The sequence below is a fragment of the Thermobia domestica genome, chromosome 2 (genome assembly GCF_964235325.1).
Source record: "Thermobia domestica chromosome 2, izTheDome1.hap1.1, whole genome shotgun sequence".
In the NCBI taxonomy this organism is placed as follows: Eukaryota; Metazoa; Arthropoda; class Insecta; order Zygentoma; family Lepismatidae; genus Thermobia; species Thermobia domestica.
The window spans coordinates 184597352-184620313 of record NC_137455.1 but is presented as its reverse complement, the minus strand read 5'-3'; the positions used below and the strand labels follow the sequence as shown (position 1 = coordinate 184620313).

General features: G+C 37.2%; 1 protein-coding gene across 2 annotated transcripts in view; it reads right to left on the bottom strand.

Moving 5' to 3' along the window:
- Window positions 1-449: 449 nt before the first annotated feature.
- LOC145678128 (uncharacterized) overlaps window positions 450-22962 on the bottom strand; it is a 148867-nt gene continuing 126354 nt past the window's right edge. For both annotated transcript variants that reach the window (XM_081748235.1, XM_081748236.1), the window contains exons 19-22: window positions 13186-13340; window positions 11687-12117; window positions 4399-4542; window positions 450-786 (exon numbers count right to left, since the gene is read on the bottom strand). In XM_081748235.1, the coding sequence (XP_081604361.1) occupies window positions 587-786; window positions 4399-4542; window positions 11687-12117; window positions 13186-13340 (930 nt within the window). In that variant the 3' untranslated portion in view covers window positions 450-586. The remainder of the gene's footprint in view (window positions 787-4398; window positions 4543-11686; window positions 12118-13185; window positions 13341-22962) is intronic.

The following is a 22962-nucleotide window of genomic DNA, read 5'->3' as shown; positions in this document are numbered from 1 at the left end:
CTTGAGAGCTTAAGCATCCACCAACCATCCACTGTGCTTTAGAAAGAATAAAAGCTGAAGTGAGAATAAAACTGACTCACATGTGGCAGCAAGTACTGCAGCTTTCAGAAGAGTAATAAGTAACAAGTTTCTGCCTTTTTTCATTTATTTTTAAATTTTTCTTAGAAAACTGCCAATGCAATACATAAATCACACGAAAAAGTCACTTTACCTCCCAAAAAAAGTAACTTTTAGTGACAATTTAAAAAAAAATAACTTTTAGTGACCAATTTGAAAAAAAGTAACTTTTAGTTTAAAAAAAAAAGTGACTCGCTATGAGCCCTGTGATATTCGTTTTCCGTGCGAATAACATTGGCAGAAAGTAACGTATTTACCATCTCGAAAAGCAATGAGTATGGTCACTGTTATTCGACTATGCACTTGAATAGGATCTAAAGAAAACAAAAAAATACATTTCTTAATATAGTACATTTTATAAATTCCTACAAAAAATATGCCACAATGAGTAAAAATTTATACAATAATGCGGAATGTTTATAGAAATATTTTGACACATAAACAGCATAGATACAAAATTTACTTTCGTTTAATACGTGCTACACAAATCAAAATATTTTGAAGCTGTTTTAAGTGTTAACAAGCATGGTTCAGGATAAGTTATTCTGCTTGGCTCGTCTTTAAAAAACTGTGGTTGAGCCACACTCATTGGTAACAGCAGACGACTTTCCCATGGCTCATAGGCACGCATGCTTACACTTGCTTTCTCTTCTGGTGCATGACGTACCTCTGCAAAACCAAATAATCATAATTTAGGATAATTTCGTAAAATAAATTATTTAGGCAAAAGGTACGCTAAGAAGATTTTCAACTTTTCTTATTTGAAATAAGTAAGTAATATTTTTGAGTTATTCAACATAAGTAAGAGTATACATTATATCTCTGACAACAGTACCGGTGTTACAAATGTTCGAGCAATATTTTCTGGAGAAGTTACATTAAATCACTAATATTTATCAATTGGTGCTTATTTCTGAAGATGGACACAAGAATAAAGGCGTTGACAAAGTTGATCATATGAAAAATCGCAAGCAGGTGGATTCTACACAATTTGATCGAAGTGCAGAAAATGACATTAAATAAAATTCGTAAAGTTGTATCTGAAATGAAATTAAACTTTTAGTTTTACGTCTCACACTTGTGTTCTGTAGCCTAAAGGAGGCAAATGAATTATGAAACGGATGAGAATGTGGGAAGGAAAGAGACACCCCGAGAAGACCCACAAATACGATGTTGCCCAGCAGAAAATCACATTCTGGGATCGAACCAGGGACCCCTCACATCAGAGGTGAGCGCTTTATCACTGAGCCACCGTTTACAAATATCTGGTCGCGAAATAATTGGACAAAGGGCTAAAGGACGTTCTTCACATACTTCTAGGGAGTTAACATCCTTCCTAGTGTTCCATGTCCATGCATAATGTGACTCCATCATCAAATGCATAGAGGTGTTAGACATGCTGATAGTTCCCGCTCCACTCACTGTTGTAATATATTGGGGTACTATGCTTTCTGTGTTTCATCGAAAATATAACATTACGCCATTCTTACAAATATCATTTGAGATGCTGAAGGACATAACTTCCTCTCTCCACCCGATGACTAGGCTATAGGAGAGACATATCGCACCGTAAGTGGTACGTTATGTGCTATATAACCGACAACGAATTGGCGAGTCTGAACGCCATCAGGAGCTGTCGCCTACATGATATGCAGATATTTTGTTCTTGGCGTAATATGAGACGTGGACCTATAGCTTAACGTGAGATCCGAACCACGTAAGCTCTCATCGGAAATTGAATTCGGGTTTCCCACGCTAAAAGCGCGTACGCTAACAGTTTAGCAGCGAGGGAGCTCAACTGCTCCTGCGTAGCCATAACATGGCACGCTAGCTGCGCTGCGTATGAGCTCGTTTCATCAATGTCATTGTTCTGTTTCGATCAAACAGCGAATCTAACATTTTGTATCGCAGTCGTTCGTCATTTAGTATGTTGTTGAACAGTGTCTATAGAAGTGCTCCACGGAGAACACAATTGTGAGTAACTTTTCTTTCGAATTCTTTACGCAAGGAAGAAAAAAGTGTATTTGGACCATGAGTGGCTAATGAACGTATCATTTACCACTGGGTTATCAAATTTCATTCCGGTAACACACATTGCAAAACAGGCCCATGAACACTCACCAATATCATGTTAGGATTTGGTTCTCAGGAACACTCTTGAATTCTCAGCAAAGTGTTCGTACATTGTAGACGAGTTAAGCATACACCATACCATTGTCGTTCGGAGCTCCGTTCAATCGGTAAGGTGAAAAGTTGGACTCATGGATGCCAGATATTCAATACCGGCAAACAAAAATCGCCTTCTAGAGATCTGCAATTCTCTGAGTATAAGGAATAACCTGGAAAATTATATTGATTGTCACTTCAGATGAAAAATGTGTTACAAAAGTCGCAAATGGTCGGGTCAATGTTGGATCGTGATCAATAGCCAGATCGGTTTCCTAAACCACCTCTTCACTAACAGTGTGTTGCTGCTAATATGGTGGTTTGTAGTGGAGTGATCCATCATGCCTTTCTCAGATTAGGTAAGCTATCAATGCAGATCGTTATAGTGCTGAACTCCATGAAATGTATCGCAAACTTGTCCGCAAGCATCTAGCCATGATCAACAGACTTAGTGCCATGTTACACAACACTGCTCGCCCACATATCGCGCAAAGGACGTAGCAGACTCCGTGAGTTACTGTATGAAACTCTTCATTACCCATCGTATTTCCCCGATATCCCTTCCACTGAATAGCATTTCGTCAGGTATTTCAATTACTTCTTGGGGACAAAACCTTCTCTGATGATCGACGAGTGCAGCGTACAGTTTAGAACTTCGGATCGCAGACTCCAGAGTCTTTCTTCACGGAATCTAATCGCTGGCTGTGGTGGCAGATGGCGACTATATTAATTAACCAGGTATTGTAGTGTTATTTGTTTGGCTTTTAGTAATGATATACCTGATGTGCACATTTTATTCGCATCGATTTAATGCGTCAGGCGGGGTTGAGCGGAGGCATAATAGAAGCAGACAGATTGTACTGATACATAATAGAAGATATCTCTTGAGTTTAAAGGAACCAAATTGCGCTGCGAGTCAACGGTAGCTAAGGAGGTCAATGCGTTAGATGTGTCGCGAGGAACCGTGTCCAAGGTAGTGGCAGGTTACAGAACTCATTACAAAACAACTTGGGCGCAAAGGAATACTGGATGGGAGAGAAGCCTCAATGACAAGGATCTCCGAGCTTTGAAGAGGATTGTCACCAATGACCGTAAACCAAATATGGCGAAAGTTACTGAAAAATCGATCAATACGGAAGTTCAATGCCCTGAACTTCTATGGCCGGGTTGCAATTTCCAAACTGCTGATCACCGCCAACAATGCTTTAGCGGGAAGAACATGAAAAGTGGATCGGCGATGATTAGATACGCTTAGTATGGTCCGGTGAATCCTCTGTCACTTTATCTCCAACATACCATTCAAAGAACCATATGCTCCGAACTATCTCCTCTCTACCACAAATCATGGCGGCGTTTCTCTGACGATGTGGGCCACAATTTCCTGGATTCCGTGGATCCAGTGGTAACGCTCACATGGCATTACTGCCAGTGATTATGTGGACATTTCAAGTTGGCCCGCACAATTCCCAGGTCTCAACATGAATGAGCATCAGTGATCAGTTCTGAAATTCAAAATCCGGAGCAGATATTCTCCTCCATCCTCGCTAGTAGAACTGAGGAATGATATAATATTCCTCTGGAAAACATCCATAACTTAATATGCCTCCGTTCCAAACGAATCAGAGCTATTCTGCAGACTAACGGTAATACCACACCATATTAATCAGGTAAGTTCCATTTTTATCAGATTGTCCGTTAATTTTATAACCATTTGTGTATGGATATATACAGGGCAAGTCAAAATAATGGACCCGATTTCAGAAATTTACTCTATGAAATCTTTAAACATGTGCTATTGTGAGACATGCGCTTCGAAAGGTTGACTTTCAAAGTTTAGTTTTCACTTTCTACCGCAAAGAGTCAAAGGCGAGCATGACATGAATTGCTGGTATTGGCCACAACATATTACAAAAGATTTGGCAGGAGATAAGACTATCAGCTTGATGGGTGCCGTGTTATGTGATATGCTTACGTAGAACGTTTGTGATATGTTTGAAGCCAACTCACAATATCATATGTTTATTAGATTTTAGAGAATAAATTTTTAAAATCAGATCCATCATTTTGACTTGTCGTGTATATATAACGTGCGAGTAGGTCTTATATCAGAAATACCTGTCCAACAATGCTCTACGTGTCGTCTTCTCTTTCCTTCTATCATGGGTAAGTTTCTCATCTGTGTTTCAATACCATAGTTCAGTCCATCGATAGCAGTCAGAGAATCTACTTCAACAAACGCTGGAGCCTTCCTTAGTGTTACTGAAAATAAAATGATTAATCAGAAATATGATTCATACCGTATTGTTATGATATTAGCTAACTTATATGTGTAATCTCGTGCATTTGTTTCTCATGGAGCAAAATTTAAATAAATAAATAAATAAATAAACTATTAAATCGTAGTTATAAAAATCACTGGAATCATTAGTCGCAATAAAACCAATTGATTATAAGAAAATATTGATGCGTAAAGCCATAAATTGTAAGAAGCTAACTTCTTTCCTAGCAAATTAAAACTGTATATTTTGATGTATTTTGCTGAGCAGGGCCGTATTTACTTATAGACCAAGGTCCGGGGCAACAGATTTTTTTGGACGAGTTTTTTCATACTCGTGTTCAGAAAAATTCGGAAATTTATTATACATGCGCATATTAATATGATACGAACATTGACATTTGTAAATATCCAAGGAACAAGAACTTGTTTGGCTATAAAGAGGCGATTAACATTTTAGTAGTTAGTTAATATTCATTATTTCTCTTTTCCCATTGTTGATTAACTTCCAGAATTACCTATAATTTTCAAAGCTTATATAGGAAAATAAAACTTTTTACAAAACTTCGTATTTAGCAAGTTGCAGAATTGTTGTTGGGGTAAGGTAGTTTGCATGCAAAATTGGAGCAAACTGTTAGTAAAGTTTTCAGCGGCCAAATATAGACAAGCAAGTCACGGGTAGCATTTCTGTCATTTTTCGCTCTCATAATGTATATTAATAGGACTCCCAAGTTTGAATGTTTTTAATGTGAAATATCGTATCTTTTCTTAGGCAATTTTACGTTGCGAAGCGTCGAACACTCAAACATGTATAAATTTGTAGTTTGTGTAAATTTTTCTTATTTTGTCGTACGTTGTTTTAAGTAGCCTTTTTATTAGTGGCATATCATTTCTCCATAACAAACCTACTAGCCAGACCATTTTGCAGTAACAGTGTTTATACAAATAAACAAAAATCACTTTGCGACAGTAAACATATCAATACATTTTTTATTATGTCCATTGGCATCTCTTACAAATTAAAAAAGAGTGACATCTACTATTTATTCTTGAATTTACGTTTTTGATTGATCGGATTTTACTCGCTAAATGTAAAAAAGTACTCGCCACTGGCGAGCAGGCGAGTGGATTTTTCAAGCCCTGATAATTTAGTGACTCTTATTCGGATCGTTCTTGCATTTCTTGGGTGATTTCGGATTCACTTTGTAATATTCGGAAATCACCCAAAACTCACCACGAGGTGTCTGCAACTCGAGTTGTTCCTGTTGTCATTTATTCTTTTGTTAATAAGTTTGTTCCTCTTCACGTGACACAATCATGCTTCTTTTCAAATATTGGCATATGCTGACGAGATGCCAGTTTTACACGGATGTGTCCGTCTCTTCTCTCGGGTCCACAAACTGCTTTTGAAGGGTCCGTTAGTACACGTACCATTCTTTCAACGGCTTGAGTATGGTACAGAAATGACAATGTCTTGACTGCGTTCTTGATATTTTCCTCAAGCTGGTTCATCGTTATCGATTTAGTCAGCGTTGGTTCTATTATCTGGTGGAAAACCAATCGATCATGTAGTAATCGACTGAAATAAAGTTGATTTCAGGGACAGTGAACTGCCTTAAGCCTCTTCTTTCCTGCTGTCAGCATTGTTTGACATGCCTCCATCTCATTCTCCTAGTGCCGCTGGTTTTGTCCGTTATCGTGCATGAAAGGAGATTTTCAGGATGAGAGAAGTATTTATTAATACGTACCCAAATGCAAGGGTAATGACAGACAGACCACTGACCATTGAGATGCAATTAAAGGCAACTATGAGTGTAGGTCGATATTGATGAAATTTTTTATGATAAATTGTTCTATCCTAATAAGGAGTTCTTCCAGAAAATTTTGTCAAAGTAGGCAAAATCAAAATGTGAGAGGAATGTACTGGGATACTATTTGCTAAAGGAGGTGTCCTGCAGAACAGTTTAATTTATTTTAGCTTCGAGGACTCGCTTAACCAATTTCGGGAGGGCAAAGCTTCTCTGGAATAAACACTGATTCTGATTATCCAGTCTATCAGTAGATCGGCCTACCGCTTGGGTTTTAACATGAAACAATAATGAGACACAGGTAATAGAGATTGTCTGTAGGCTGCGGTGGGGCCACAAGACGATAAAGATTCTCACCGCAATAAAACTAAAGATAAAACTCACGGGAAGCTCAGTGGTACACCTACTCGTATTTGAGCTTCTGTGTTTTCATTGTAATGTATTTTAATTCGCAAAGAGGCTTCTTTCAGAACTGCTTATGAGTTTACGAAAATTGCTCATAAAGTAGCACATGAGCGTATACATCGGGTCCATACTCAGTGGATAGCCGCACTGAATTCGTCAGACTCTTTTAAGTATGGGATACGCGTATAGATAACAAAGTGTATTTACTGCTTTGTGCTTACGATGCAATATTTATTATACATTTATAGGTACATATTTATTCATTTTCCATCAAAATTTCGTCTCTTAAGTTTAAAAAGTACATTGTTTATTCTCACTTCAAAATTATTCTGACATTTAAAATGATATAGTGATTTGCGAACAATACTTTTGATACATACATTCAAATAAAGTTTTAATTCTCTCTCTCTCTTCAATCATTGCCTGAGCCAAATTTGTGTATGTTTTGTCAATTCTAATACGAAATGTTCGAATTATTATGAAGTTTTTATTTTTTTCAGACAAGACGTGTAAAAAATATTTTCTAACTGGAATGTAGCTATTGAAAGGGGACACAAAAACTTTTGGGGTTTGAGTGTGTGTCCCTATGAGGAATCCCAGTTAGCACTCCTCTCTAAAAATACGTAACAAAGACTGAATTTCTTCATTTAGTAATTCTCGGTGAAATGAAAGAAAAGAAAAAAATAGGGATGATCAGAATTTGCGATTCAAATTATATCGTAAAATAATATTCATTTGTTTTCAGTACACTGTGGAAGTGACCACGTTTTATTGTATGCAATTCCTGATTTAATTGTGTTGTTGTGATATCTTCATACCTTTACTATAGAAAAAAAAATGTAAATGGAATCTCTATAATGTTCGTATGTTCTTGTTCTAATTATATCTTGGTTTTCGCCCAATCTTTAAATTTTGGAAGTAGGAAAGCAAAGTTTCCTTCTTGCTACTGGTTCATTTTCATGTGTTACATTGATTGAAGGAAACTGATCCAAACGATCGATCACATTTTAGATTGTGGGTTTGAAATATTGCGCATGTTTACTCACTTAAACAGAAATTCGGTGGCGTAGTCAATAGATGGTTCACTTCTGGGTCAAAGTTCCTGCGTTCAAACCATGGGTGCACGGTATAGTTTTTTTTTTTTTTTTTGGTAAATAAACACTGAATGGGCGGATATCTCGGAGTTCTTCCCTTTCTCCCTATTCACAATCCTTTCCTTCTTATATAATTAACTCAGTAATTACTGTCGTTTGTGGAACGTTAAACTAATGATTTAATGTGAAGTATAAATTTTAAGCAATTATTTCATCTGTCAGTAACAGTAAGGCGCCTTTGGGAATTGTGAAACTACAAATTTGCAATGATTAACTTCTTTCACCTGTGTGAATAATGTTCCGGGACACGATTTTATTTTTCTCGGGAATCAACTGCTCTGGAGTTTAGTTTCCTTTCGCAATAGTATTCGTTGTTGAAAGTACAATTGTGTAAATACTCAAATATGCATTTATCGTGTATTTAACACGCGATGTTTACGTGTTTTCGTTCAACATTCTCATCTCTTATCTTAGAAACTCAACTATACTTAAACACCTAGACTAAACACAAAAACTGGCTATGTCTGAAAAGGAAAAGAAGTAGCAAATGCAAATTGATCTGGAGCGTTTGATCGAAGCGGTGTACGTGGCAAAAGAAAAATATTTTATACAATCGTCAACAAATGGCTTTTATTTACAACTTATAGTTGTGTATAAAGGCGGTCGAGAAGCGGAGAAGGGAGGGGAGAGTGCATGGTTATTGAAGTTAAATAGGCAGTATCGAAAATGAAGAGGTGTTGTAAGTGTGGTGCTTGGTGTTCGTTCTATTGAATGTTCCTGTGCAAGTAACAAGCACGTCAGTCTCAAATTGTTCGAAGATCACGTTCAATCCTTCCTGGTTGTTAGATAATTCGTTATCATGCATTCGAGAAGTGCCAGGTGACAAATTTTCTGCTCGCTGGAACACTTGTCGGAGCGTCTTTTCGCTGAGTAACACGTAATGATAAGCGGTAGTAAGTCACCTGAATGGTAAAAACAATATGCAGATAGTTGCGTCCATTTCAATGTTAGGAACAGTTATGCCTTTGTGAATCAAGAAAACAAGCCAGTACCTTTCGACTTGGAGTATAATCCTATTTGTATCTTATCTGTATCCTTGAAGGTTTTTGATGTTGCGTGCTCAAATGTGGATTTTACGATGCAAGCAGGTATGAGTTTGGGAACAAAATAAAGTAGTTTACAGGAATCCTTAGTACCAGACAGCATTATAAAAGCAGAATTACAATAGTGTATTCAAAATGAAATGACATATAGCACACTGCTGCTTAAAATGTGAAAGTGTCACTTATGTTCCCAGACAGTGAGATGGCTGGAAAATGCAGCTTCAACATAAAATAGCACACACTTTAGTTAATGGATTATTATTATTATTATTATTATTATTATTATTATTATTATTATTATTATTATTATTATTATTATTATTATTATTATTATTAAGTATTCTGCCTATTGGCAGATCCTAGGGCTAACAAGTTTTTCTTCTGTCTTTCTCAGGTTCGGCCCTGGAAGTATTTCTTCTGTGTTTCTCGATCATCTTTTAACTCCCAATGTGTTTTCTGCTATTCTTTTATCGATTAGTTGTGTTCTTCTTTTTCCTACTCCTCGGTTTCCGTCCATCTTTTCCTGAATGGTGGTATAAAGAAGACAATTTCTTCGTAAGATGTGTCTAATCCAAATTGGTCTTCCCATGAAGGATGCTGGCTAAAATCATCCTCTTCTCTCCTCTCCGTTTTAAAACATCTTCCTTTGTTACTCTCTCTGTCCATTTTTCCTTCTTTATATTCCTTGAACACCACATTTCGAAGCTTTCTAAATATTCCTTCTCTAACTTCCGTAATGTCCAAGTTCTCTGAACCGTACAATCCAATACTCCATATATAGCACTTGACTAACTTCTTCCTTAGTCCAATATTAAGTCTGCTAGTTACGAGCAATCTTTCCTTGTCGGATGCATCTTTGGCTACGGCAATTCTTGACCTTATCTCTTTAGTGTAGTAAGCATCTCCTTAAAATAGTTCGCAGATATTTGAAATGATCTACCGAATGACATACAAGGAACACTTATTTGTACTTTGAGCAGTATTGTTAGTTTTATGTGTACATACACGCAATGTAAATATTAAAGATAAGGCACAAATAAGTAGTAAAAGCCCCAAATGTGGCAGACATGTAACAAAGACGTAAGTGTGAAATTGTTACACTGGGTGTGGCTGTATTAAATATACGGCAGCACAACGAAAATTTAGCAGGAAGTCTTGAGGTCATTCATCAACTGTAGCTGGGGAAAGTTTGTAGTGTTCGAAATGTACAATTTTGGACCAGATGTGTTTAAGACCAGAGATCAAGTGAAAGCGCCGGCCAAAATGCAATGGAACATTGATGTATCCAGGAAATTTGTCGGGAAGTGCTGCATACAGGATCTTCAGAAAAGGACCCGCAACCGAGTTCAGCACTCCATCCCTGTCAAGGACCTCCCAATGCGTATTAGACGTTAGTGGGTAAGGAATCCAATGGCATCTTATACCGTAATGCTGGCGCTGGACCACCGTACCTGGTGCTGGACCGGTGCAGAGATGCAGTAGTCTGATGCCACGGTACCGCTTCAAATGGATGTTGCCATCACGTTGCTGCAGATAGATATTGAATTCGTCCAAGGGAGAGAGAGAATGGGTCATTTGATTTTCTACGCTTGACGTTCGCTATGTTACTGCAGACGCATATGCCTAAATTGAACCCTGCTAATATGGGGCCCCAGAAATGTGGGCTGTTCAAATATCCCCCCTGCTATACGACGGTGAAATGTTCGTGGAGACAGTAGTTGTTGTGCAACAACCATGTTTAATACGTGATCGATGTACTGTTGACTGGTCAAGGACTTGTTAATGCACATTAAACGCGAGCGGGCATGGAATTCAATGGCACCCTTTACATAACGCTCGACATGGTGGTGCACAATTCACGCGTTGCCCGATCTGTTGCTACGATATCGCTAGACATGGAAGTGGCCATCATAATGCTACAAACAGGAGTGAGTTTCGTCCGACAAGCGGATATCCTGTCATGTTCATGCTTGACATTCGCTGTACAGCCACATATGTCTAATGTGTGCAGTAAATGGAAACCGAAGCAATAGGTGCCATGTAAATATACTTTGCCCAGCGAGACGATGCCAAACCGCAGGGGACACTGGTTGGTGCGCAACAACCCCGATTTTGTATGCCAGTGTTCAGATTGTGGCTACCAGACGCACTATAATCATGTGGAAAAAATCTTTCTTTTCCGTCCGTGGTATGATGCGGCCGTTCAGATCCTGCACGTCTTTGTGTAGTGCCTTTAACTATGAATTCCATATTAGCACTGCTATAGTTGCATTCCATCCAACACGGGCTCGAATCTAATATTGCGGAATGATAATCTGTAGCCCAATATGTCACAATTCTTCCGCTATCGAAGATGAAAACTTAGTGGAATTGCTCGCATATTCGACAGTCAGGCATTGTTCAACCGTCCAGACACACACGTCACGCCAAAATTCGGACAGTAGTGAAGTATAGCTCTGTGAATTGCCTCTCGGTTGTTGTTGCCAGGGAATGTGGCCGGCGCATGTGGTGCGTCGCGGGAACGCAGTACTAATCATTTTACTATCCTTCCATCCTCTGCCCATCCTAAAAATGTGGAATCAATCTGATATTTCCTTCTTGGTATCGTTACAATCAGGTATAGTTTTAAGATTAAGTAATAACTATTTTGTAATTATATTTTAAGATCTCCTAAAGTTTGTTATATTTATTTCGGCAAAAATAAATAGAATAGCTAACCTGTAAAACCAACAATATTTCTTTCAACATCAACTTCAACACTTTGGGACACAACAGGCAATGAACTTTCATCTATGTTCTCCTGTTCAACTTTTCCTTCTTGAGCTTCTTCACTGGTTTCTTGTGCTGGTAAAACAGCCATACCACTCGTCACAATGATCTTCTCTAATCGCCTGAACACTACATTATCCACTACCACTGAGACCTCTCCTTTCAAAAGTTCATAGGAAATGTGTTGGATATGTTCTTGAAACGCCCTTTTCCAGCTTCGTAATCTTTGTTTAATGCTTGGTAAAGACTTATAAAATTGAAAATGTCCTCCAGTGCTACTGGACTTATAGATTTCTGCTTTCCAAACATCCAAGTACTTTAAGAGTCGTTTCTCAAGATCAAGCATCCCATTTTCTTGCAGGAAAATGTGCACTTTTCGTCTGTGGATATAAAAGAATGAGAGTTATTGATTTTCACACGAATCACGTAATTTAACACACAATTCGATGTATCTAAAGTCATAGCATTACTCTATTTAAATTTTCATTCCAGTACATAAAGTATGCCAGAATTTCTCAATATCGCATCCTTACTACAAAAGTGCCACAACTCAAAAAACGTAGTTTTGAGTAAATCGCATTTGAAAGTGTTGGTAATACATTCACTTTAATGTAATTCACTAGTAAAACTAACGCTTTCGTGCAGCTTCTAGAAAAGTTAGAGCCATGATTTTTATATTGCCGGATAAACGGCAGGCTCACTAATTCGAATATATACATAACTTAAAATTGACAATTTTTGAGTTGTGGCTCTTTTGTAACAAGGGTGCGATATATTAAAAAAAGTGATGAAGTTCTAATTAATAAGGAAGATTCAATTTTAAAATCACATATTTGAAAGCATGTCCAAAGAAACAATCAGAATAGATATGCTGAGAAATTTACTGATTAGTTTACTTAGGAGTAATATAAGCTAATATCCATTATTAAGTATATATATGTATTTATTTATATCCATTGGCGGAGAGTCAATAAAATAAGAAGGAGCGAACGTGAAGTCTCCAACTTGTGCACAAACAATAGTTATTGTCAGATTAATTCATGATACGTGTAAAGTTCGTGCAGTTATGGGTTAGTTTATCAGAAGCACATACAAGAACTACGGAAATTGTAAGGACATTGTACATTTTGACCTTCTTTTATGTGTATATCTCCTGAGCATCAATGTTAGTGGTGATAGAAAGAGGGAAACTGTTTACAGATAGATTTAGATTTATTTACGGTCAACCTAGACGATAATTAATAGATGAGATCGACACGTGCTATATACATCGAACATCAAGAGCGAGTTAACTGAGGATTATCCCTCTCTAAATTTCGTCGTCATTTGATTATGTTTAACTTTCGCTAATGAACTTAAGAGTTGGAAAATTGAATTTTAAAACAAGTTTCTCCAGTAATCATATTTTTCACTCACTTTATTTCTTGTTAATTTTACATGATACTTACCTCACATTATTATCTGCTATCATACATAGTGCTAACAAAGCAGCAATGATGTCCTCATCTATTATTTTTGCTTCGCTTATGAATTTCAAAACTTCCTTTAAAAATCGTGGAGATATTGCACCTTGTGACAGGAGATAAGTAGTTATCTCCTTCACCTAGAAGAAAGAAAATTCCGCATCATCAGAGATAAAGATTTTTGTACAATGATACAAGAGCATACTTCAAAATTGTAGAAAAATACTAATTTCATTTTAAAAAATCCAGTTACTTATTTTCTTCGGTATTCCACACATATATTCGTATATTTTCATAGTATTGTGATATTTTCCATAAGTAGAAGCTTTGCTTTGTATATACTTAAATACAAACAAACTATTTGCTGAGCAAAACAATATATTCACATAATAAAGTACATACACTATCAGTAAGTGTCTAAAAGCCAAAGTGTTAGTTGGCGAAACTGTAACACGTATGTACTTTATTATGTGAATATGTTGTTTTGCTCAGCAAATTGTTGGTGTTTATAGTATTGTGGTTCTTCTGGTTATTGTGTGCACATGACATAATATATTTTGCACAGAAATATATATTTTCTCCAATAAAAGGATGAAAGTGGCTATTTAGAGGTAGTCCGGCCGTCAAACCCCTGATTTTGAGTGTACCGTGCATTCACGTCTGCATAAAATATTTTCACGTTTTCATAATCTTTTAACCCTACCAAGTAATATTAGGAAGGGTGTCGCCCTAACACCTTTGGGCTAACTCTAACTCTATGGCCTATGGAACCCGGAGGTTCAGTGCCGCGTTCACAAAAGCTCTCCACTGACTTCTATCCTTAGCTAATTGGATCCAGTTTCTACTTTGTATTCCTATCTCTGCGAGATCCATCTTAATATTATCCTCCCATCTGCGCCTAGGTCTTCCTAATGGTCGTTTTCCTACCAGTCAAGACTTTGAAAGCATTTCTACTTTCTTCCATTCTAGCTACATGACCTGCCCACCTAAGCCTCCTAGACTTGACGACCCTAACAATGTTGGGTAAACCGTATAAAATATGTAGTTCCTCGTTATGAAGCGTCCGCCATTCCCCATTCTCGTTCCTCTTGGGTCCGAATATTCTTCTCAGGATCCTGTTCTCAAATACTTTCAGTCTATGTTCTTCCCTCAGAGTAAGCGACCATGTTTCGCAACCATACAGAACAACAGGCATGATTATCGTTTTATATATTTTAAGCTTCAAATTCCTCGACAGAATTCGCGACGACAAGAGATTTTGAACCGAATAGTAACACGAATTCCCTGCTTTTAGTCGACATTTAATTTCTTCGTGAATATGATTTTCGTCTGTTAATATTGATCCTAAATATTTGAAAGTATCCACTTTATCAAAAGTATTATTTAATATTTTAACGCCTCCACAATTTGCCGTATTACGGTCCCGACGCACTTCCATGTATTTAGTTTTCTCTGCATTTACTTCCAAACCCATGTCCCTGCAAGCGTTTAATAATATCTCTGCATTTATTTCTACTGTTCTCCTATCATCCCCTATTAAATTTACATCATCAGCATATGCCATAACCTGGTGAATGCCGTTCAACTCTAGGCCCTGGTTGCTATCTTTGATTTTCCTTATGGCGTATTCCAGCACAAAGTTAAATAATAATGGCGACAACGCATCTCCTTGTTTCAGGCCATTTTCGACGTGGAAGCTTGCGGACAAAAATTTTCCTACCCGGACTTTACTTTGGGATTCACTTAAACATATCTTAATTAATCTAATTAGCTTTCTCGGTATTCCAAGCTCTGTAAGAACGTTGTATAATGTTTCTCTCCTAACAGAGTCGTAAGCCTTTCTGAAATCAATAAATAGTTGATGTACCGGGGTATTGTATTCCCACTTCTTTTCGAGTATTTGGCGAATGGTAAATATTTGGTCGATAGTTGATCGATTTCGTCTAAATCCGCACTGATAATCTCCAATAATTTCATCTGCGTATGGGGTCAATCTTGCTAACAGAATATTTGAAAGGATTTTATAGGATGTTGAGGCCAGGCGCCAAATAGAAATGCGCCTTGTCAGAAAACCAAACGTTGTGAAGGATTCGTTGCTTACCCTCTGCCCATTGCGCGAACACTAATCTCTGCTGCTTGTGATCATTTGTGAGACGTTGCACAACGGTCATCTTATATGGATAAAAATGGAGGTCACTCTTCAGAATTCGTTGAACCGAACGTCTTGATATGCCAAGTTGCACTACTGCCTTTCTTGTCGACTTCCCGGGACTCCTCTGCAATAGCAACTCTTAACAGCTTCAATATTCTGAGGCGAACACACAGGCTTTGTCGAGGACGCTTCGGCTCCAATATTTTTCCTTCCCTCGGAAAGTTTTCATACAGTCTGTATATGGTTTTGTTGGAGGGAGCCCATCGGGTATTAAACCTCTCTCCAAACCGTCTTTGAGCAACAATAACACTTTTTGATTCATGGAACAAAAGCACGATTGTTGAGCGCTGCTCTGTGGTCAGTCTGCTCTTGTCAGCCATCTTGAAAACTAGCCCTCTAGCGGCGTCAGGATGAGTTAGGTGTCAATTTCTTCTTCACCTGCTGTAAAAGTGCAGAAAGTTCCCTTAAAAAGTCCTTTTTCGCGATTCTTTTAGTTATTACGTGGCAACACTGCAAATTAGATGAATATTAAAATGTATTTAGGTATTATGTTTTATGTTGAACGTAAACTGAAAATTTCATCTTAATCCATCAAATAGCAGCAGAGGAAATATGTATTTTATAATCTTCACAGGGTTCATAATAATTGATTTTCATGGAAGTACGAGTATGACTTTGTGTCAATGTACAGTTATTACGTGGCAACACTGCAAACTACGTACATAATAAAATGTATTTATGTGTCCTATTTTATGTTCAACTGAAAATTTCATCTTGATCCATCAAATAGCAGCAGAGGAAATATGTATTTTATATTCTTCACAGGGTTCATAATAATTGATCTTTATGGAAGTACGAGTATGACTTTGTGTCAATGTTCCGTTTTATTTTTCTATAGAAAACAAGTGATACAAATTATTCTAGTTCATTTTCTCATTCGTTATATTATGACAGATTCCCAGTATCGAGTAATCCCTCAGGAAGGTTTTATGGTTTGTTGGTCCATCATTTTAATAGATATTTCAAAGCAATAATTTTACTGTTGTGCGGTTCCATTATGTTTCTTTGAAAATACTTGTTATTTTGGTATTCTACAATGAATACACTTCCAAACGTCTGCTGGTATGTGAAGGTATCAAACAACTCTCGAAGTTATTGCGTAGGGCATGTATTCTTAAAACATATGCACACAGATAATCGCACTTAATATAGTACGTAATATGTAGTTTTTTTCATTGCCGTAATATTAAAGAATTTGTTATAGTTGTGTTGTGAAAAATCGAAAATTCTGAATAATACACTACGCATAAAACGAAACTGACATGAGGACGACAAATTTCATTTAAAAAAATTAAAGAAAAAACTTCCAAGAACTTTCAGGTCAAAGTACTGCGGCAAGAGACTGACACTGCAAAACTGCACCGCTTAACATGAAATTGCATCCAAATTCCTACAGAATGCGACACAAACACAGTCTATCGCTGGAACTACCACACAAAATTACCACGATTGCTAAGTCAATCTGCTGAATCATGTGTGGCGGAAAATTGTGGATAATTCACCATATTTGGAGCGTACTGCTATACGGCAGCATATAGCAGACATCCTGTTTAACGAGGAGTAGTGAGTATTTGGCCAGAAATAGAGCTAAAATGGGGATCACGAAAAAAGGGAAAGGGTGTTTTATGGGAAAATATAGTGACATGTGTCACTAGAATAATTGAATGTGTCATTAAAGGAACACCTATTCGATAGGAAGACAAATCATTACTGTTACAGATTCAAGAAGTGGATCTCATAGCAGCCGAAATGAGGTACCACAACTTGTACCAGATCGTCGAGCTGAAATTGTTCATGAAAAAAAAAAAACATACCTAAAGATAAATTCATTGAAGGCGCAGTCTGTGCAGGGTTATCAGTAAGTGTTTTAGTTACTCAAGCAGCATTATTGTTACTGCGAGCTTTTATTAATCACTATCGACAAGCGTCAGATCTTTCGTGGCTGTCCACGGCAAAATTGGTACATGCCAAGAGCGTAGACTTACCACATCTCCTTTTTTAGTTTATACCTATCCTTTTAGTTGCAAGTACTACAGGCCCAAATCTTCGAAAAACCCGTGTCGCCAAATTTTTAACGCAAGAAGTTTTTCAGCTGCTTCAGGTGTACCATGGTTGATGTCAAAACAGATGCTCCTAGGTATAACAGTCAGATATCTCACGAGCAGAACAGAATTAATAACTCTGCTCAACCGTAAAGGCAACTCATCTTCATATTCACAAATATTTAGATTAGAAATAGCAATGTATGATTGTGTTGTCGAAAGCGGTGATGACCTAAAGCCATCAGTCTTAAAAGATTCATATATGTACTACCCTTTTGATGTGATTATTTCCCAGGATTTGCATATCACTTCCAGTTAAAAGGGTAAATATAAACTGCATGAGAGTTAGGTAAATCTGAGCTCTTGGAACGTAGCATTCCCGTCGTGAGCGGCCACGAAGGAACTCTCACCTGATGGTGGTGATAAAGAACAGCTCGCAGTAAGAATAAAGCTGCTTGAGTAACTAAAACACTTACTGACATACCTGCACAGACTTACCTGCAGAGAAAATAAAATCAGTTGTAGTGATTGATGGAGGATTTCTTATTTATTATGTTCCTTGTACTTACGAAAATGTTATTCAAAACTGTAGCAACTACACTAAGTGTTCACTGAATTACGACCCTCTACCTAGTACTTTGTTGATCCACTTTTGCTCAGAGGACGACCTGACCACGACATGGCATGGATTCTGGTAGATGCTGATATGTTTCCACGGGGACCATATATTCCTGATGACATCCCACAACGAGCCCACAGGTGTTCTTGCAGGAGTCATGCTGCAAAGAGCTCGCTTCGCAACATCCTACAAATGTTCTATAGGATTAAGATCCGATGAGATAGGGAGCCGATTCATATGCTACAGCTCCATGAAATGTTCCTTAAGCCAAGCAAGTGCAGTCCTGGCTTGGTGGCACCGTACATTGCCGTCCTGGAAAATGTCGTCTTCGTGTGGGTAGAAATGTTGCATTATAGGGTGTACGTGATTCTCTAACACCTGCAGGTATACAACGGATGTCTCGTTGTGGTCCATACACACCAGCGGTCCCATTTCATGCCAACAGAAGTATCCCCAAACCAAACAGGTGCCCGTACAGTACGCACAATGCACGAGGGATCCATAGCTTCGTGCTGTTGGCGCCACACGTGCATACGCCCGTCCGAGAGGAGTAGTACTACAAACAGTGATTTATCGGACCAACGCATCAATCATCCAGGTCCAATTAGCGTGTTCCTGTGCCCAAACGCGACGAAGTCTGTGGTAACGAGTCATGAAAAGGGTGACGAGTGTGTAATCTGCTGTGGGACTGCATGCGTGTCAGTGTACGCCGTATGGTTACGTGTGATACGGGTGTTGTGCGTCCACCATTGTATTGGTCACGTAATTTCCAGACACTGATGATTCGTTTGGCTGTCACGAGCTGTTTGACGCGACGCTCGCCCCACGTTTTAAACTTAGGTATTTCCCCGTAGTTCCATCTCTTGGACACCGTTACCCAATTTTCTTCCCACTCCTTGCACACCTTCATTACACAGGAACGGGCGCATCCGACAAATATTGCTGTCTGGGTATTGACGTACCTGTTGCATGGATACCCACAATCATGCCCTATTAAAATGCGGATAAATCCTGCCCACCTCCCATTATAACAGTGTGCTATCTGCTAACATGTAACCTCAAGTGTGTTCTTTCTCTGCAATACTACAAGTCGGGCTGGTCATATAACCATCTCGGCTTCTGGCCACACTTTCTTGTGTGGAGGTCGCAATTCAGTGAGCACTCAGTGTACATTGTAAACATATACAGAACAAATGTCACTGTCGTTTTTGACGGTTATCGTGAAGATGGAACATATTAAAGGAAAGCATTGCTACCAGTACCAAGCTCTAAGACTTTTGACCTGGTGATCTTCATTTAGAAATGTGGGATTAGATTGTTCCACCATGTGTGAACACTGTAATGGACTTTCCTGCGATAATTCTCTTGCCTATGACGATGTTATTGACTTCGATGATGACGAATGTGAATAGTGTAGCATTTTGTTTTAACCAGATTGGACTAAGAGCTGAATTGAATTTTATCAATCAACAAATTAGATTGTAGAAAGTAGAATTAAACAAGTAAACACCGATTTTATCAAATGTGTAGTAATATTGTAGAAAGTAGAATATTTTATTCTACTTTCTACATTCCATGTGTTTTGGGTGGGTGGTTCGTGATGTTATTACAGTATAAAATACATTATTTTGCACTGTTAAGCAGCTACCGATTGTTGCCAGTCGAGGACATGGCGGGTGCATAGGTGATAGATAATGTAACAGCCCTAATTTAAGTTAGGAACAATTCCCCGAACCAAAATTGGCCATATTAATTAACAATAATACAAGTAAAAAAAAAAAACAAATTAATAAAATATCGTTACCATGAATTTGCATGTAACAGTTATAAATAAAATATTAACTTACGTGCATAGACAATTAATAATGTATATATATGCATATATTTTAAAGCTAAAAGTTATATTTCGTTCCGTTTGTCATATTTTCGTGGTACATTAGAAGGGTAAGAGTGCTGTTACTGGATTCGATTCTCTGAAAATATCTCATTTGTATTGTCAAACAGAAATAAGAAATATTTTTTTCTCCTCGTAATTCTAGATATTACAACGAAACTTAGCACATACATTATGTATAGACAATAGTATTTTTCAAGGTAGATTATATTCAGGCACCTGTAACCGGTACCGTTTCAGGGGTCCCCAAATTTTTTAAAAGGATTTTTGGAGGGAAATTTTCATATCTATTTCAAAATCCTTTACATTTGTACATTATAAACCAGTGGCGGCTAATGTTAGTGTTGCAGCGTTGCGCAACGACCAAAATATTTTAAAAAATATTATTATCAATAGTAGTAAAGAACAGAAAAAATACTTTTTAATACTCGCATATATACACTTTAAATAACATATTTTTTACTTCTGTAACTGTCCGTTCCGTTAATCCGTTTTAAAAAGCGAAAAATAATCCGTCACAGAGTCTCTAATTTATATTGTGTTGCAGCGAGCATACAACGATCAGATTCCTTCAGCGCGGCAATTGGAGCAAATTTTAAGTCTCCTTTCCCCTATCTCAGAAGTTAAAGGGACTGGTCGTCGCGGTGCTTCTGCAACACAGCACGGTTTCCAGTGAACGAGGTTTTTCGCGCTAAATAAGATTTCTGAATTTTCTTTCACTAGCAATTAACAAATGGGATTTGTTTTTATGCATTCATATTTTTAAATTACGGGACCATACTGAAGCAAATCAATATAATGACAATTAAAAAAAGTGATTGCAGAATTACAAAATAAGAAAGAAAATATCTAGTGAAGGAGAAAACAAATGAAAGTAGATCCGTATTTACAAGTTAATTCTTAGCTTATATTGATATTAAAGGCTTCTTCTACAGTAATTTGTGAATCAAATATTAATAAGTCAGTACCGGTATGTAGAATCGCTCCCCCACACCTCTGTGGATAGTATTTTAGTATAAACATATTTCTTTTATGAAATAAGTATATTTTATACTTTTGATAATTTCCACATGTATGTATGTATGATGGGGAACTGTATGATGGGGAACACCACATTGAATTTGGGACTAGTTAGCAATGCTCAGGGGCGTAGCCACGAGGGGGGTCCACCGGGTCCGGACCTCCGAAAAATTTCGAAACTTGACTAACCGTTGTAGACTTTCTTAACGAACTATACTTGTTTAAAAAAGAAGTGATTGATGTAGGCTAAATATTTTATTTTACGACTCATCATGTACTCTTCTTTTCTTATAAAAATAATCGTTCTATGATTTTTTCTAAAAATATAGGTGACAGTAATTAAGAATTACTTAACGTCTTTTCGGGTGCAGTATAAGACAGGTTCCATATTATGTAGACGTATTGGACCTCCCTCAAATACTTTGGACCCCTCCCAGTTAACATTTCTGAGTGTAGAACTGGCAGTACTGTTTGTTTTGATGTACGTTGATTTTTGGCTTCTGTTACATGCTGATCCTTTATCTGGCGGGTTTCGAGATTTCCTTTCCAGAACATATCACATTGGTAAGCGTTGTTTCGCCTCATGTGGAAGTATATTGCGTTCATCGTTCATTGCGTAACAACCAAGACGGATGATTTGGAATGTAGTTTTTTTTTCTTTTACGCACATGTGTGTGTGTGTGTGTGTTGATGTATGAATATGTGATATTCGGAATTCATATACAGTACCTCTTTTGTATCAGCTGTTTTGGTTTTTAATTATTAGGTTTAATTTTATTGTGTGTTTTAATTCTGTAAATAACCTACAAATTCTGAATGAATTGTATACCATGACTTCTGTAAATAACTTACAAAAAACATTGACCAGCTTTCAACTGAGGAAAAATTTGCAATTAAGGCTTAGAGAAAACAAGCAAAGGACAATTCAGGAGAGTGTTCGAAAAAATATCCAGTTTAAATTTATAGGATATCTTATGGCAGTAGTGTTGTTTGCACTAGATACATTTCATCAATTTATTTTAAATTTTCCTGGATAAACTGAATAAAGTGTGTTCTATGTACATTTTCTTTATATAACACTAATATCTGCTACGAACTCTCTTCAGTCAACGCTGAAGAGGAATTCGGATCACTGTCAAGGACTGAGTTTGCTAGAATGAATCGTTCGCAATAATCTAGAAAATATATTTAATGAATCTACAAAGCTTCTGAAATTAATATTAACTGTACCTACGGCGTCAGCAAAAGACGAAAAGTATTTTTCTACATGAAAAAGAATTGACACTTTTAAGGAATTGAATGTCCAATAAAGGTTATCACCATTGGTTATGCTTTCCATTGAAAAAGACCTGACAATAAGAATACCAGAGTTCAACCAGCATGTATTAGACAGATTTGCTCCAATCGAAGAGAGAATAATGAACTTACTAATTAATTAAGGTGATTAATCGGATAAAATGTTCTGCATTTTTTATTTTTTAAAAACAGAATTTTATTTAATTTAACATGTCACATAGCATTTGCATCTAAAGTTATGCTGATTAGTCAATGAGTCAACTTTATATCTTCTGTCTCTTATCGTTCGTACTGCAACACCCGAAACCACAATCCACCGACCGCCACTGTTATAAACACATGCGCATGGTATCAATTAAAATGTTGTTTCATTCTGAAAAGAATGATGTATTTACCATGACACTTGGATGTATAGTACTATGATTGGAAACTTATTTTATATATATATATCCCACTTTTCCTTATTTATATGTGAAATTCGGTATTGTCAAGTAGGATTGAGAAATTGATTCAGTAGGATTGAGGATTTTTTTCCGTCGTAACTATTCTAGATATTGCAATAAAACTTGTAACACACATTACATATAGACAGTAGTATTTTGCAAAGTAGATTATATTCAGGTACCTGTAGCCAGGGTTGCTCCAAAGAGCACTAAATTTCAAAAAAAGGATTTTTCGG